Source organism: Girardinichthys multiradiatus, chromosome X (assembly GCF_021462225.1).
Source record: "Girardinichthys multiradiatus isolate DD_20200921_A chromosome X, DD_fGirMul_XY1, whole genome shotgun sequence".
NCBI classification, from domain to species: domain Eukaryota; kingdom Metazoa; phylum Chordata; class Actinopteri; order Cyprinodontiformes; family Goodeidae; genus Girardinichthys; species Girardinichthys multiradiatus.
Genome location: NC_061817.1, coordinates 31426333 through 31441772, shown reverse-complemented (window position 1 = coordinate 31441772; position 15440 = coordinate 31426333). Strand labels below are relative to the sequence as shown.

The 15440-nt window shown below is 41.4% G+C and overlaps 1 protein-coding gene across 2 annotated transcripts; it reads right to left on the bottom strand.

Annotated features, from left to right (window-relative positions):
• Positions 1 to 1127: 1127 nt before the first annotated feature.
• Positions 1128 to 14643, bottom strand: LOC124862403 (serine/threonine-protein kinase tousled-like 2). Of its 2 annotated transcripts, XM_047356287.1 has the most exons (20): positions 14561 to 14643; positions 13183 to 13260; positions 13017 to 13086; positions 12892 to 12935; positions 12678 to 12776; positions 12137 to 12238; positions 10009 to 10101; positions 9719 to 9829; positions 9468 to 9604; positions 9218 to 9370; positions 9047 to 9113; positions 8855 to 8952; positions 6946 to 7027; positions 6412 to 6503; positions 5865 to 5954; positions 5583 to 5752; positions 4408 to 4546; positions 2431 to 2542; positions 1806 to 1913; positions 1128 to 1684 (listed from the first exon to the last, which is right to left on the bottom strand). In XM_047356287.1, the coding sequence occupies exons 1-20, from the start codon at positions 14639 to 14641 to the stop codon at positions 1511 to 1513; spliced, it is 2100 nt and encodes a 699-aa protein (XP_047212243.1). In that variant the 5' UTR covers positions 14642 to 14643; the 3' UTR covers positions 1128 to 1510. The 2 variants fall into 2 exon arrangements, with proteins under 2 accessions (XP_047212243.1, XP_047212245.1); XM_047356289.1 differs by lacking the exon at positions 12678 to 12776.
• Positions 14644 to 15440: the final 797 nt, after the last annotated feature.

Genomic DNA, 15440 nt, shown 5'->3' with positions numbered 1-15440 from the left:
TATGGGGTTCAGGTCAGGAGAGTTGGCAGGCCAATTGAGCACAGTGATACCATGGTCAGTAAACCATTTACCAGTGGTTTTGGCACTGTGAGCAGGTGCCAGGTCGTGCTGAAAAATGAAATCTTCATCTCCATAAAGCTTTTCAGCAGATGGAAGCATGAAGTGCTCCAAAATCTCCTGATAGCTAGCTGCATTGACCCTGCCCTTGATAAAACACTGGACCAACACCAGCAGCTGACACGGCACCCCAGACCATCACTGACTGTGGGTACTTGACACTGGACTTCTGGCATTTTGGCATTTCCTTCTCCCCAGTCTTCCTCCAGACTCTGGCACCTTGATTTCCGAATGACATGCAGAATTTGCTTTCATCCGAAAAAAGTACCTTGGACCACTGAGCAACAGTCCAGTGCTGCTTCTCTGTAGCCCAGGTCAGGCGCTTCTGCCGCTGTTTCTGGTTCAAAAGTGGCTTGACCTGGGGAATGCGGCACCTGTAGCCCATTTCCTGCACACGCCTGTGCACGGTGGCTCTGGATGTTTCTACTCCAGACTCAGTCCACTGCTTCCGCAGGTCCCCCAAGGTCTGGAATCGGCCCTTCTCCACAATCTTCCTCAGGGTCCGGTCACCTCTTCTCGTTGTGCAGCGTTTTCTGCCACACTTTTTCCTTCCCACAGATTTCCACTGAGGTGCCTTGATACAGCACTCTGGGAACAGCCTATTCGTTTAGAAATGTCTTTCTGTGTCTTACCCTCTTGCTTGAGGGTGTCAATAGAGGCCTTCTGGACAGCAGTCAGGTCGGTAGTCTTACCCATGATTGGGGTTTTGAGTGATGAACCAGGCTGGGAGTTTTAAAGGCCTCAGGAATCTTTTGCAGGTGTTTAGAGTTAACTCGTTGATTCAGATGATTAGGTTCATAGCTCGTTTAGAGACCCTTTTAATGATATGCTAATGTTGTGAGATAGGAATTTTGGGTTTTCATGAGCTGTATGCCAAAATCATCCGTATTAAGACAATAAAAGACCTGAAATATTTCAGTTAGTGTGCAATGAATCTAAAATATATGAATGTTAAATTTTCATCATGACATTATGGAAAATAATGAACTTTTTCACAATATGCTAATATTTTGAGAAGGACCTGTATACTTTGTTTTATTTTCTCTTTTTAGGCTGAAAAGAAACATCCAAAACACTCAACCCAATTTTTACCAACACAGTGCCAAAACTCATCCCTTTGCTGCGTGAGTCATCCAGGGCTTTGACCCCCAGAACAATGCCATTCTTTTGGGAAGGCAGGACAGGTGGGCTGGGGTGGATAGACATCAGAGGGCTGTGGGGGTGGGCGACAGTTTCCATTCCCAACCCCTCCATGACTTCTCACCCACCCCACGCTGCCATCTGACCAGTTTGCCTTCAACTCACCATGGCAAGGTGAGATGCTGTTAGGACAGCGGAGACATCCATTCCTGTCCTATAAAATGATCCAGTCAGTCATTTAAGGGGCATGAGCTCAGTTTGAGGCGCTGCTATTGGAGAAGCTGGATGTAGAGGCCACGGCTGTGCTGGAGGTGCCCAAGGAAGCCACTGATTTGCGGTTGTGGGGCAATAGAAAGGGGTCACTGGCCAGCTGGTGCACATCGATGCGGTCCTCCTTACGGTAGACTAGACAGCGCCTTATAAAGGCCTGAAGAAAGACACCATGAGACAGTGGGATTAATGATAAGGTAGAAATATATGAGTTATTAAACCACAAACAAATTTGCTTAGGTGTGGCTTTGGTGGTGTGATGACATGGAAATAAATACCTTCGCTTCAGGGGAGACTACAGGTTTTGGAGGGAACTGAACTTCTGTGGCCTTCAGGATTGTGTTCTCCTGGAGGATGTCCTGCTGAGACTGGTTGTGACCAAAAGGCTAGAGAGAAAAGGGTGGAAAGAGGGTGTTAGTTTTAAATTTTTCAGAAGCCTAGACTCTACGAAACCTAAATCCAAAGAACATGACCACAATGAGTCTACACACACACACACACACACTCTTGTTTTGCTATATGTAGTGAGGACCATGTGTTGACTCCCATTGATTTTCAGTCCTTTTCAACCCTTTCTATGCCCTAAACCTGACAATAACCCTAAACCTAACTATTACCAGTGCATGCCTAACCCTAACCTTAACCTAAACTCAATTCACATCTTAGTCCTAAACCTAACCGTTAGCAAAATAGGTTGTGAGGACCAGCAAAATGTCCTCACTTTGGTACAAACGGTCCTCAATTCGATGGTGAAATCGGGAAAATGGTTCTCACTGTGATGCCAAGACAGGAACACACACACACACACACACACACACACACACACACACACACACACACACACACACACACCAGAACTGAAAACTGCTTCAACATATGGTGACTTTTTATCTTGACTCCTACCTTGCGACCATATAAACACTGGTAGAAAATGACACCCACAGACCAAACATCAACCTTGTTGGAGATCTTTGGTGGCTCCTTGCCAACCACAAAACACTCAGGAGGCAGGTACCTTAAGAGGAAAGCGGAATTCATTTTAATTGGTTTATACGTCACAAAACACTGCCAGGTCTTTCAAACCCGCAACCCTATGTCTTTGTCCAATTACTTCTTGTGACTACATAAAATTAAACCACGTAAAGGTATACAAGTGACTCTCAACAAATTACAATAGGATGGAGAAGTTTTTTTCAGTAATTAAATTTAAAGACAAATGTATAGATTCATTACAATAATTTACTTTGGGTAATTTTGATAACTATGGCTTATAGCTAATTGAAACTCAAAATCTTTTTTTTAGCCAATTAGAATATTACATAAAAGGAATAGAAAGTGATTTTAACACATAAATGTTTCAGCCTACACAATCGTGGCGAAGACTGCTGACTTGATGGAAAGTTGAGTGGAAGGAAAAAATGTGGTAAAATAGGTGAACAGCCATTAGAGTTTAGAGTTTGGGGGGTCTATGGTGAGACAACCATATACAGATGTGTCCAGAACAAGGACTACTACTCCTGAACGAGATATGACATCAGACGCATATTTCCTCGGCTAAGAATAAAAGCAACTAGATAGTTTCTCAGTGTTCAGAAGTCCTGTTTTCAGAAGAAACAAAATTTTGCATTTCATTTGGAAACCAAGGTCCTGGAGTCTGGAGAAGGGGTGGAGAGGCACAGAATCAAAGTTGCTTGAGGGCCACTGTGAAGCTTCCACAGTCAGTGATGATCTGGAGAGCCACCTCCTCCACTGGTGTGGGTCCACTGTGTTTTACAAAGTCCAAAGCCAACGCAGTCATCTACCAGAAACCTTAAGAGCTCATCATTTTTCCCTCTGCTGACAAGCTTTATAGAGATGCTGATTTCAGTTTCTAGCTGGACTTAAATAAAACAACTTGGACCGGCTCAGCAGAACCCCAGGCTGATCGCATCCATGTCACACTACATTGATGCAGTAATTCAAGTTACTGTATATATTGTAAAGTACATTTACATAATCTTCAGTGGACAAACGTTTTTTTTTCTATTAAAAAGCCATTTTTTATTTGTTATACATGAAGATTTTATTTATTGAGAAACTGAATTTGGAGTTTTTATTAGCTGTAAGCCACAATCATCAAAATTAACAAAATAAATAAAATACACCAGACATTTATCACTGTGTGCTATTAATCTATGATTTTTCACCTTTTTATTTATAATTTAATTTATTAAGATAAACTTGAATAAATAAATAAATAAATGCATATATAACCTGGAGTTACAGATTTGTTACTTTTCTCCCTCTGCTTTGCAGCGTTATGCCTTCAGTTTGCATCAGCAGGCAAGGATGAAAACATAATTAACATTGTAATAGAACAATCTACATCTAACAGACAAATTTACTGTGCTTTTTTTTGTAAACTGTCTTAGTGTTACTTTTTTACTAAATTCTTTATTTGCATATTCAGTTGCATGTATCTAGCCGTTTCGTATCCCTTGTTTGTACTGCCTGTTGGTGGCAGAATGTTTGTGGTAAATGAATCAGAGTAACATGCTTTTCTGATATTATTTTTTTGCTTTACATTAATACAGCAGTTTCTGACAAGTTTTCTCCTTGATTAATAATTTCTATCTTCCAACATGTAGTTTGGGGGTGCCCGAGTCCAGTCCTTGACAATTACTATCTCGCTACACTTTTAGATGGATCCCTCAGAATCAAGCTGCTGAATTCAACCACCACAATTAAGTCATTCAGCTCTGTGGAGGCCTGATGACAAACCCTTCAATTGACTTAAGTTTGTTGGAGCACAGATGCATCCCAAAAGTTGCAGGATAATAGCTCTCAAGGATCGGACTTGTGTACCCCTGATTTGGGTGTTGGTCTGAGAGCCAATCTTACCAGTATGTTCCCGCTCCCTGTGATGTCAGCTCCATCCCATCCACTGAGTTGTAGCTGTCGTCATCCATTATCTTCGACAGGCCAAAATCCGTGATCTTAATCTCGCCACAAGCAGTGCCGTTCACAAGCAGGATATTACCTAATGAGGGGAAAAATCACTGACATGAGTTGACATTTTACTATTTCATGCCCTCTCTCTCTATAGATGATGCACCTAGCCCTGTCATGCTGTTTAACCTGGTCTGTTTTGAACAAAACCAATTAAGGACCACTGCCACCAACTACATGTACTTTGTACTACTGCCTCAGAGCTTTTCTGTTTAGCTGTGTGTCTTACATAACTTGAGCCACTAAAGGTACTCATGGACTAATGACATGTTCTGTGTTTTCCTTCGTTTCTGTTCTTTCTTCTCAAACCTCCAGTATACCAATGCCCCTTTACCACCAGTCCCTACTCAGCGTGGTTTGGCACGACTCCACTTCCTTTTTAGGCTTTTCTATTTCCGTTACCAACGGGTAGGTTAGAACGTTGCCATTTTCAGTACCTGCTTGGATGTGGTTCCAACCATCTTAAGTGGTGCTGAAAACACGACGTCAGAAGACGGTCACTAATTGGGTAGAGGCTGTGGTCACTAATAACTAACATCTTCGACCCTTCGTTCTACGCTGGGCTTATTGTGTATATGACCACTATAGCAACCTAGCATCAGCTTACCCTCACACTTTTCCGAGATTGTATCCTTCAGTTTGTTGGGAATGAATTAGAGTGTGTAATTAAATTTCAATCTGTCTATACGCCTGGATTGGTTCAGATTGATTGATTATATATATTTCTGTATATCAATTGGATCTTTTGTTTTGTAGAGTTGTCTTGAGGTGATATTTGTTTTAATTTTGGGTTGCATGAATAAAATGAATTGAATCTAAATTATTACAATCTGGATCGTTAGGAAATGCTGAAAGAAAAACTGATAAAGTCACAAGCTAACACTAATTTAGTCTCAACACCTCTTCCCTTAAAATACCGTTTAATAAGAGTTGTGGAGCTCCTGAACCACACACGAATTAATATCAGACCAAAAACGACAAAGTACACAGAAGATTTTTAATATCTGGAAAAAAAGAGAGCAATCAGAACTGCTAAAATGAAAAAGAAAAAGAACCCGAAGACTCACCGGGTTTAAGGTCGTAGTGGATAATGGGCGGTCTGATTTCATTGAGGTACTTGAGGGCGTTGACGATCTGCATGATGATGGAGCGGCCCTCCTTCTCTGACATAAGCTTGTGCTGTTTCAGGTAGAAGTCCAGGTCGTTGCCCTCACAGTACTCCAGCACTGTGCAAAACCTGCTCAAACAGAACCAGGGGGCATTCAGCAACTTTCGAAGTAGTTGATGCCCAGTGAAAAATACAGGCAAAAGAATAATTCAACTGTCGTTGACTTCTTCGAGTGACTTACGAGTCAGTGTCAAGTGAAAAGTAGTCATAGAGTTTAACTATCCGTGGATGATCCAGCTCTTTATGGATTCTATATTCTCTGCACGCATGTCTGAAAACCAAACAAACAAAAGCAATAAGAACATACCACAACACCTATGATTAGTCACCAATGCACAAGGTTCCTACACTTTTTTCAACAAAATAAATTCCATATATTTCCAGGCTCAACTTTCCAGAGTTCTTGTTTCTTTACATTCATTGTTCACATATTTCTACAAAGGGCAGGCTTTAAATATAAACCTGCAAAAACAAAACAAAATAGAAGGAGGGAAGGAAGGAAGGACCTAAGGAAGAAAGGAAAGAAGTAGAGTATGAACTAAGAAAGGAAGGAAACATTAAGACAGTGGGATAGGAAATAAAGTCTATATTTATCTAGAGCTGAGAAAATCACCCAAATCCAAATCAGCTTCCATGCTTCTCTATTTTTTACCCAGACTGCATACATACTCTAAATGCGTAGTCTATCGCTATGGAAAAATGTTACGAGAATAATATTCAACACTCACTTGTGATAATTCTCCTTCTTCTCATCCCTCCAGTTCTTGTTTAGCTGGTGGATTTTAACGGCAACGTACCTTTGCTCTGTTAAATCAAAGGCCTGAAAAAGGAAAACAGCCTCCAGTTAGATAGAACGTACATATGGCTTTGTTTTGCTTTAGCTGCACCAAGACTTGCCTCACATTAAAATGACTATGTTCATTAATCATTTTAACTGTGCTGACAGCAGATTCCTGGAACTCTGACACTTTGGCACAGTGATTAACCTCAAAATGTTAGGCTGAAGTTAACGTGATACCAGCTAAGGATTGCACAGCACAAGTACAGTTTATTACTACAATGTGAACAGCTCTGAAATTATAAAGCAGAAGCAAATAGGTTGTTTTAAACAGACGCTGAAGATTTTGTTTGTTTTCAAGCCTGTGGAAATACTGTACTACTAGAAACAAAGACTTGAGCAAGGCAGGAATACAATGCAGCTAACGTATAGACAGGCTGACTTTTCCTCTTACAGGTTAGGAAAAGAAATGTTTTGGTCTCACCTTGTAAACTTCACTAAAACCTCCTCGCCCAAGCAAATGGAGCAGCAGGTATCTGTCATTTAGCGTAGGATGATCTTTGAATCTATGATGAGGGGGGAAAGGATGGATATACAGTAAATAGGACGTAGGAATGAAACTGAACTCTGCTTGTGTGGTTAAACTGATTTAATCCACGTTGTAACAAGGGAGCACTTACTTTTCACATAGGGCCAGGTGGGTTGGATAACTATTGCCCTTAATAAATGAAATCACCATTTGAAGACTTCAATTTATGTTTACTCAGGTTATCTTGGCCTGATAATAAGTTTTTATTTGAATATTTAAAACGTGATACAAAAAAGAGCTCTGTAAGAGGACAAAGGCATCTCTATCGCACTGTGACAAAAATTAAAGAAAGCCCTTATTTATGTAATTCCAAATTAAAACGCCTGACTAAAAATGACAAATACAATTAGACTTAATTGGATATCAACAAAAGCAGGCCCACATTCAGTCAATTCCAAAAGAAGAAGAAAATGACATGCACTTATTACCTGCATGTGTTATTTATAGGGTTGGGCCTCGAGAATTGATAGGAACCAAGACCAACATTCCGATACCCCGGAACTGCCCCAAATGTGGACATTATGATTCCTAGTTTTTATACCCAGTACGCTGACTGGAAGAAGAAGCCGCTTTAATCAAAGACATGACCAGTCGACTCAGTGCAACGCTTGCAGTAAGGTTATATTACGCAAAGGAGGGGGCACAACCACGATTAAACACCTCCGAATTCATGGTGTAGAAGTAACGGAGCGCCCTGGCTTTGTCGCGATGCGCCGACACTCAGCCTAGCACCGCACTGCAGTCAGAATCAGGTAGTCAAACAAACAAACAAAAAACCTCTCGTGCCAACACTGAGGCAGCTAACCGGTTACACTCGACTTAAAACGGTGGCTCAGCTCAAATGCAAATGTTACCCCGTGTGTTTTTGATAGACAAATGACCTGAAATTGCTGGTTGAACTGACTCCGCGACGTGTTACTTCATTCCCCATGGTGTCCAAGGGAAATAGGTTGGTGCAACAAATTAAAAAGGAAACCATGTGGGCCGCGGCGCGGCGCTGATGATGTAGTGGTTAAGCGCACGATCATATACGGAGGCTACAGTCCTCGAAGCGGCCGTCCCGGGTTCGAGTCCCGGACCCAGCGACATTTGCCGAATGTCTCCCCCTCTCTCTACCCCTCTTTCCTGTCTGCCTACTGTCAAAAAAATAAATAAATAAAAGCCACTAGTGCCGAAAAAAAAAAAAAAAGAAACCATGTGAACTTATAAAGCATGTAAATGTTTTTTGACCCTACCTCCTAAAAGAATCAGAACGCTGGGAATTGGAATCCTTCTAAATTCAATGATGCCCAACCCTAGTTATTTACGGGTTGGTCTGGCTTAAATTTGATTAATTTAGTTATTAACGTGATCTACATAATTAACCATGTTTGAAAACACGAAGAAGTCAAATTGACTTGGTTGAGCTACTCTCATACTTCAGCCTTTGATAAACTTTTAGAACCCAGCTCATGTGAACCTGTGGCTGATCAACCATAACTAGAACCGAACCACCTGATATATGAACACATGCAAGTACCGTCAGACTGTTTGGAGAAATAGTAACTCTGGACTTTATTAAAAGAAAATTTAAGAAAATAGGGGAAAAAAAGTCATTAAAATTATTTGGGTTGACAAAATATTGCCGGGTTATTTGGTTCAACGTCAAAGATTCCTTCGACTAGTTGTGGTATTGCTGGTTATATTTAGCAAATCTGAATGATACTGTACTTATGTGTAGGAAAGACAAATATATTCCATGTTCAATAAAAAAAAAAAAAAAACATAATGATTTTGTATTCCATGTCTGAAAAGGGAATCTTACTGGGAATTATCTTCGTTGTGGATCCTTTTCAGCTCGCGTATGTGAAGGTTTCTCACTCGCTCCAACCTCTCCAGCTCCGCCTGGATCTCAGCTTCCTCCTGCAAATCCAAACAGCAAAGCAAGAAATCAGCATGCAGAAAATGATTACTAAACAGATCACAATAAGGGTAAAAAAAATACATCATGCATTACCTTTTTAAGATACCCTAATCTCAGTTTAAAGATTTCCTCCTGCTCATGGTACTCCGCCTGTGATAACCTGAGAGGAGACAGAACAAATCTTAGCATAAGCTCAAATATGTAGATGTGCTTGGAGGAAGAGAATACCAATGTCAAAGAGAAGATAAAGAAGAAAAAGTGTACGTTTCGCTTTCTGTCCCATTGGTCTTGCTTTTGCGTTTGTTTTGCTCCAGGCTCGGCGGCGGAGCCTGGGCCATGGAAGGCGGCTTGCGTTTTGCCAGCAGCTTTCTCTGCCTCTCGATATCCTCCCGCTGAGAGTTGATCCTCTCTTGTTGTCTGGAATGCACATAATTAAACAAATCACAAAAATGTGTTTTGACTTTCTTTTTAAGAAACTGCTAAGTTAACAAAAAACCTCTGTTTATAAACTCACTTGATAAGATTCTGGAATGCATATCCATCTGTCCACTGCTCAGAGAAGGATGCTCCATGTCTTACTGTAGTGAAATGGCCCAGTCGAAGTCTATCCTGCATACTTTTATCTCGGCAAGCCATTTTCTCCTGCTTTGACTGGACCGCAGAGGAAAACACGAACCAAAACATCATTGATCGACTGTCCAGTACACGACACGCACTGAAGAGCAACATTTTCAGACAAATCACAGCTCTTGTAAATGAACATACTTTTTCAATCAGCAGCTTCTTGGACATAGTAACACACTTATTTAAGCGTTCCTTGTATCGTTCCAGCATCCTCTGCTGCTCATCAATTTGTCTCCTGAGATCACAGTTTGCCTGGAACAGAAATCACAGAGAAGCAGGAAATAAGCACACATAAAAAGGATTATTAAACTTCATCACACATGCACAAAATCAACACATGCGTGAGTAGAAAACATTTACAGACAATGTGACATTGAAAAAAATAAAACAGTGAGCTAAGTGGCAGGGATGAAATGTAATGAGATTAGTACCCGCAGCAAATCGTCTATTCGGCCTTCCTTCTTCTCCAGGTCAGAGTTCTTGCTGTTCTCCAGGGCTGTTAGTTTCTCTAATGTAAGGTCGGACTAAAGAGTACAGTGAGCACAAAAGTGGTCGTTAATGGTGGGTTCCTTCTGAACAACTGACAAAATCAGTGCAACAAGGAGTTCCGTGTGGTCCAGTTTGAAATTGTAATCACTGATGTATGGTGCTTCCATATTTTGTTTTACAAACACTGACTTCAGTGCATTCATTTTGATTCAATTTGATGGACCCACATAAAGTAGCAAACAACTGAGAAAATGCAGGAAAACGATACATGGTTTTCAAAGTGTTCAGCCCCCTCCAATCCAATACCTCTAAATAAAATCCAGTGCAACTTATTGCCTTCAGAATTCAACTCATTAGTAAATACAGCCTATGTGTGCTTAAATGCAGCTGCTATGTGAAGGCCTCAGAGGTCTGCTACAGAACATTAGTGAACAGAATCTTCAAGCCAAAGGATCCCAGCTGAAAGATCAGGTATAAAGTTGTACAGAGTTTTAAAGCAGAGTTCAATCCATCATCTGAAAATGGAGAGAGTATGGCACAAGCGCAAACCTACCAAGACATGGCTGACCAGCTAATTAAAAGGCCAGGCAAGGAAAGAGTTAACCAGAAAAACCGCCAAGAAGACCACAGTCACTCTGGAGGAGCTGCAGCGTTTTACAGCGTAGCTGGGAGAATCGAGAGCACAGCTATAATTCATGGACTTCACAAATCCTTAATGTTAGAATGACTATAAGTAAGCCCTTGAAAGTCAAAACAAGTCTTGTTTACAGTAGGGGTGCACAAACAGCAGTTTTCTGGCCGATCACCAAACTTTAAAAAGCCTGACCTGTCGATTACAATATTGGCCGATACCGATTTTTTTGTATAACTGACACTGTCAACTGTTATAAGGTCACACTACACCTTCAATATTCCAATCTTACTTTATTGAAAACCATTGAACAATACCATCAAACAACACAAACCTGTTTTAACTACACATGAGGCAATGCTCTCAGCATTGCAGTTCCTGTAGCCTTTCATTTTCTACATTTTAAATAGAAACAAAACTTCCACAACAGGTTAGACAAGTTGATAAGATCAGTTGATAAGACCAGTTGATAAGACCAGTTGATAAGACCGGTTGATAAGACCACATGTAAGTATCGGCCAATTACCGATGTCCAAAAATTAAGGAAATCAGGGCCGATCGATCTGTGCACCCCTAGTTTGCAGTTTGCCACAGAGAATGTATGGATACAGCCAACATGTGAAAGGAAGGTATTCTGGTCAGAATTGACCAAAATGTAACTATTTATGTAACCTTTGTGCAAAACGCTATGTTTGACAGAAAACTAAAGCTACACGTGACCCTGAACACGCTCCCCACAGTGGTGGCAGCATCATGCAATGGGGCAGGTTGTATTCAGCATGGACAGGGGATGAGGGGAAAATGGATAGGGTTAAACACGGGGCAATCCTGGAAGAAAACCCGTTAGGGGCAGCAAAAGATGTGAGACTGGGGCGGTGGCTCAACTTCCAGCAGGAGAAGAACCTTCAGGGTTCATAAAACTGTTGGAACACTGAACCTCAAATATACAGCCAGAGCTACAATGTAATGGGTTAGATCAAAATATATTTAATAAATCTGACTCAGGCAAAGTTATTTTTCAAGGATAAATGGAGAAAACAAAAATCTAGTCTCCAGATGTGCAGAGCTAGCAGAGACATACAGTAGTCCAAAAGATTTGTACCTGCAGCTGCAGCGACAAGTGTTCAAGAAAGTACTGACCCAGAGGACGAATACAAAACAAGCCACACTTATCAGATTTTCATTTGGAAACAATGGGGTGAAAACCATATACTCTTTCCCTAACTTCACAATTATGTACCATTTTATGCAGTTCTTTCACATAAATTCCCCCCCAAAAATGCATTGAAGTTCAGCTGTTGCATGACAAAATATGAAAGCCTTTAAGAGCTGGGAATACTTTTGCAAGGCGATATATATGCCAACCATGCAACCTCTTGTAAATTATAAATTAAATTAATCAGACAAAGAGGCAGCCGCCCAATCAGTGTGTCATGTACCTGTGTAGCTTTGTGGAGCATGTGAAGAACAACAGGCTTCAGCGCACATGTGAAGTGCTCCGTGTTGACGGAGCTGATGGACGAAGGGCTTCCTTGCTGCACCTGAGAGGCAGGAACATCGTTCAGTGAATACATTTCACATGGTCAGGGCGCTGTGCATATAAACTGTCCTCACTAATAATTTATCAGGACCTGGAGGAACATGTCTTCACAAAACAAGACAACATCCAGACAGTCTTAGGTTGTTTCTTTGACATGAAGAGATGAAGAAATCCAAAAGGACAACCAATTTAATAACATCTTTTGCCACCCACTGTATGTTTGGCTGAGTGAATTTGCTTCATAAATAGGAGTTTAATAAGAGATTTCAAACCAACCAACCATATAATCACTCCTAGAACAGGTGTAAACACATTTAATTTGTCTCACTTGTAAACAAATCTCACCAGTTGGTGTTAGTAACAAGTATGGAATAAATAGTATGACAGGAAAGAGTGTTGTGAAAGGCATGAAAAACACCACAGAGTAAGACAAAGCTCACCGTGACGGGAGGGTTGGACAAAGAGTGTTGTGGGGAAGAGCGGACCACTGGAGGAATTCCCCTAGCAGGGCTGGTACCAGGACCGCTACCTCCCGCAAACTGACAGAAGAGGAAAACAAGACGCCAGATAAACAGAAAGGAAAGGGGTAAGGAAGAGGTTAGAAAGTAAGAAAGAAAAGATATGTGTTGATGTTGACGTAACAGGAGCACTCACCTCAAAATAATCACTAATTTTAAGCCCCTTTGCTCCTCCTTTGCCTATAGAAGAGAAGAAGAGGGTTAAGAAAAGGAAATGTGTGTCAGAAATTATGAAAGGGCCATAAGTGGGGATTATCTTACCTTGGCTGCTGTCAAAGTGGTCCGCTTTGCGTTTCCTAACTCTCTGCTCGTTCGCCTTTTTCTCTGGAGTCTGTAAAGAAAGCAGTATGAACCAACCAATCTGTAGAATGGGGTATCTGCAAGGGTCTGCACAAATAAATCTTCTCAGCATGTATGAGAGACTAACCTCCAGCTCTTTGTCGCTAAGTGAACCCAAGCTGCACAGACTCTGATTGGATGACTCATTCTGATTCTGACCCGAGCCCTGTTGACAAAAATGCAGGATTTAAATAGACACAACAACAAACGTTAGACATATGTACTTGTATTCCTACATTCAACATGTAGGAACTTGTAGAAAAAGGAGGACAAAATCATATGCTAGGAATACTGAGAGGCAAGAATGGAGATGCAGAGATTTGGCTACACACAGTCACCATAAATCCCAACTGTGTGGAGACCTGCATCGGTACTAATGCCGGTTCCCTAGGTGATCCCTGTCAATCAAATGATTCACATCAGAATTCAGCAGGCGCTGTCCAATCAGAGAGAGACACTTAGTCATTCTGAGCACACTATAGCTCTCTCACTGAACCTTCCTAAAATGGCTGAACATTAGGCAAGCTGCTGGAGACCCATTCCTCTCTCTCCATCTGCCACCTTTAGATAATGTCATCCATTTTTGCTCTTTTTCACCAGTCTTAATCAGCCGTTTCTAGTATGAAGAAATCCACTGAGAAGATGTGTTTCTATCTAAAAACAAAAAAGATAACTACTATGGCTGTTTTGTTATGCAATCAGCAACTATCACAGGCCACATCCTTCATTTTATCAAAATGTGTTCGATCCCTTTGTCCTTGAAGGATAGGGCTTTACTTTTCAGCTGCCTCTGTGTTTTACACAAACAGCAGCAATTCTAGGTCAAGGAGGAAAAATGAAGCTACCCTGTGACACTGAAGAAGCTATTGGACCACCAAACCACACACCTTCACTCCCACCCATCTTGTACTACAGGGTGAATGTGGCATGATGCCTTAGTAAGCGTCGCCATTTTCTCTGCAGCTCTGCCTACGGTTGGCACAGGGCCTGCACTTGGCACAGACTCCAGCTCCCTAACTGTTCCAAGATCACCTTCTTCTAAGACTGACAGCTCCGTCTATGTAGCGAGGCTGGGGCCGAAGGGGGGAAAAAAAAAACGCCACTTCTGATTACACCTGGTCAAGAACTATTTCCACATTCTTCTTCTAGCCCCTGCATACCCCGTCCTGTCTGCGGCCTTTTTGGCAGGGGCAGCCGCTCGCATATACAGTCACTACATCTTAAGCCAGGGAGCGATGCCATGTCAAAGCTGCCAAAAAACACAGACAAGGCTCAACCTTCTCCAGAGACAAAGAAAAGACAGGAGCCCAAGCTTGTTCAGGCTGAAAGGCGGATTGGTACTGGAGGTAAAGTGGAACAAAAAGGAGTGATTCACAATGATGCATAATGATCTAAATCTGTGCCCATGAGCACTTTCAAGAGATATTTTCCCCAGCTCAACCTTTGTTACATCCCTGCATACAAACCTTACTCACTCCAACCCCAGTAAAGCGAGCCTCCAACAGCTCCTGTCGCCGGGGGTCCAGGCTGTGCAGTTCCTCCATCATGGCTGTGGAGACAAGAGCGCAAATTGAGGAAGGCATTCAACAGCCTGGAATACTGAGATGGAGGACAGATGACGGTTTCAAAAGACACTGGTTGTGATGAGTCATGGCTGTTTTTAGCTATACGAATGTGGAAAATTCCTGCTCTGGGTCATCAATAAGTTTGACAATGTTTTATATTTATATCCAAAGAAGCAAAAGCCATTGAACAATTTGTATTCAGCAAGACACCCACAGCATGTAGTGCACAACTATAAGCAAACACTGACATTTAACATGCATCATAGACGAAGGCGAGATGTGTAAAGTCACTGCCTGGAAATGTATGGCATCACTTGATAACGGCTTGATATGACAGGCCTAAGTTTCATGGCGCTGCTGTTATAAAAGGTCACTAATGGAGGGACTGCCAAGGAACACTCACGGCAATGGGGAAAGGGCAACAATGGACAATATGTGGCCAGTTTGCTCACCGGTGCGAAGGTTTAAAATTACACGCCTAATACTGGATGCTATGCATGTCTGTTACCTACGGTTTGCTTTTATAAGTAAATATATTTAAACTGTACAATGTAGAAGTGAACTAAATACTAAAATACGTGTTTAGTTGCATCAAAATAGGAAAAGCATTAATTTAAAACACAATTAATGAATTTTCGGTAAGCTAACTTAAGGTAAACGAGCTAAGAAGCTACCGGTGCTCGCCATCGGCTAGCAATTTAAGCAGCTAACAGTTAGCTAATGATATAAGCTTTGTTTAAGAGGATAAACCAATACAAGAAATCAATAGTTTGATTAATTT

Bases quoted from the DNA above. Each gene is read 5' to 3' on its own strand.
- LOC124862403 (XM_047356287.1), bottom strand. From the start codon at position 14,641: ATGATGGAGGAACTGCACAGCCTGGACCCCCGGCGACAGGAGCTGTTG. The intron at 12,936-13,016 runs GTAAGATAATCC...TCTCTTCTATAG, and splicing joins CCACTTTGACAGCAGCCAAG to GCAAAGGAGGAGCAAAGGGG. The intron at 6,504-6,945 runs GTGAGACCAAAA...TTCCTTTTTCAG, and splicing joins GTTTTAGTGAAGTTTACAAG to GCCTTTGATTTAACAGAGCA.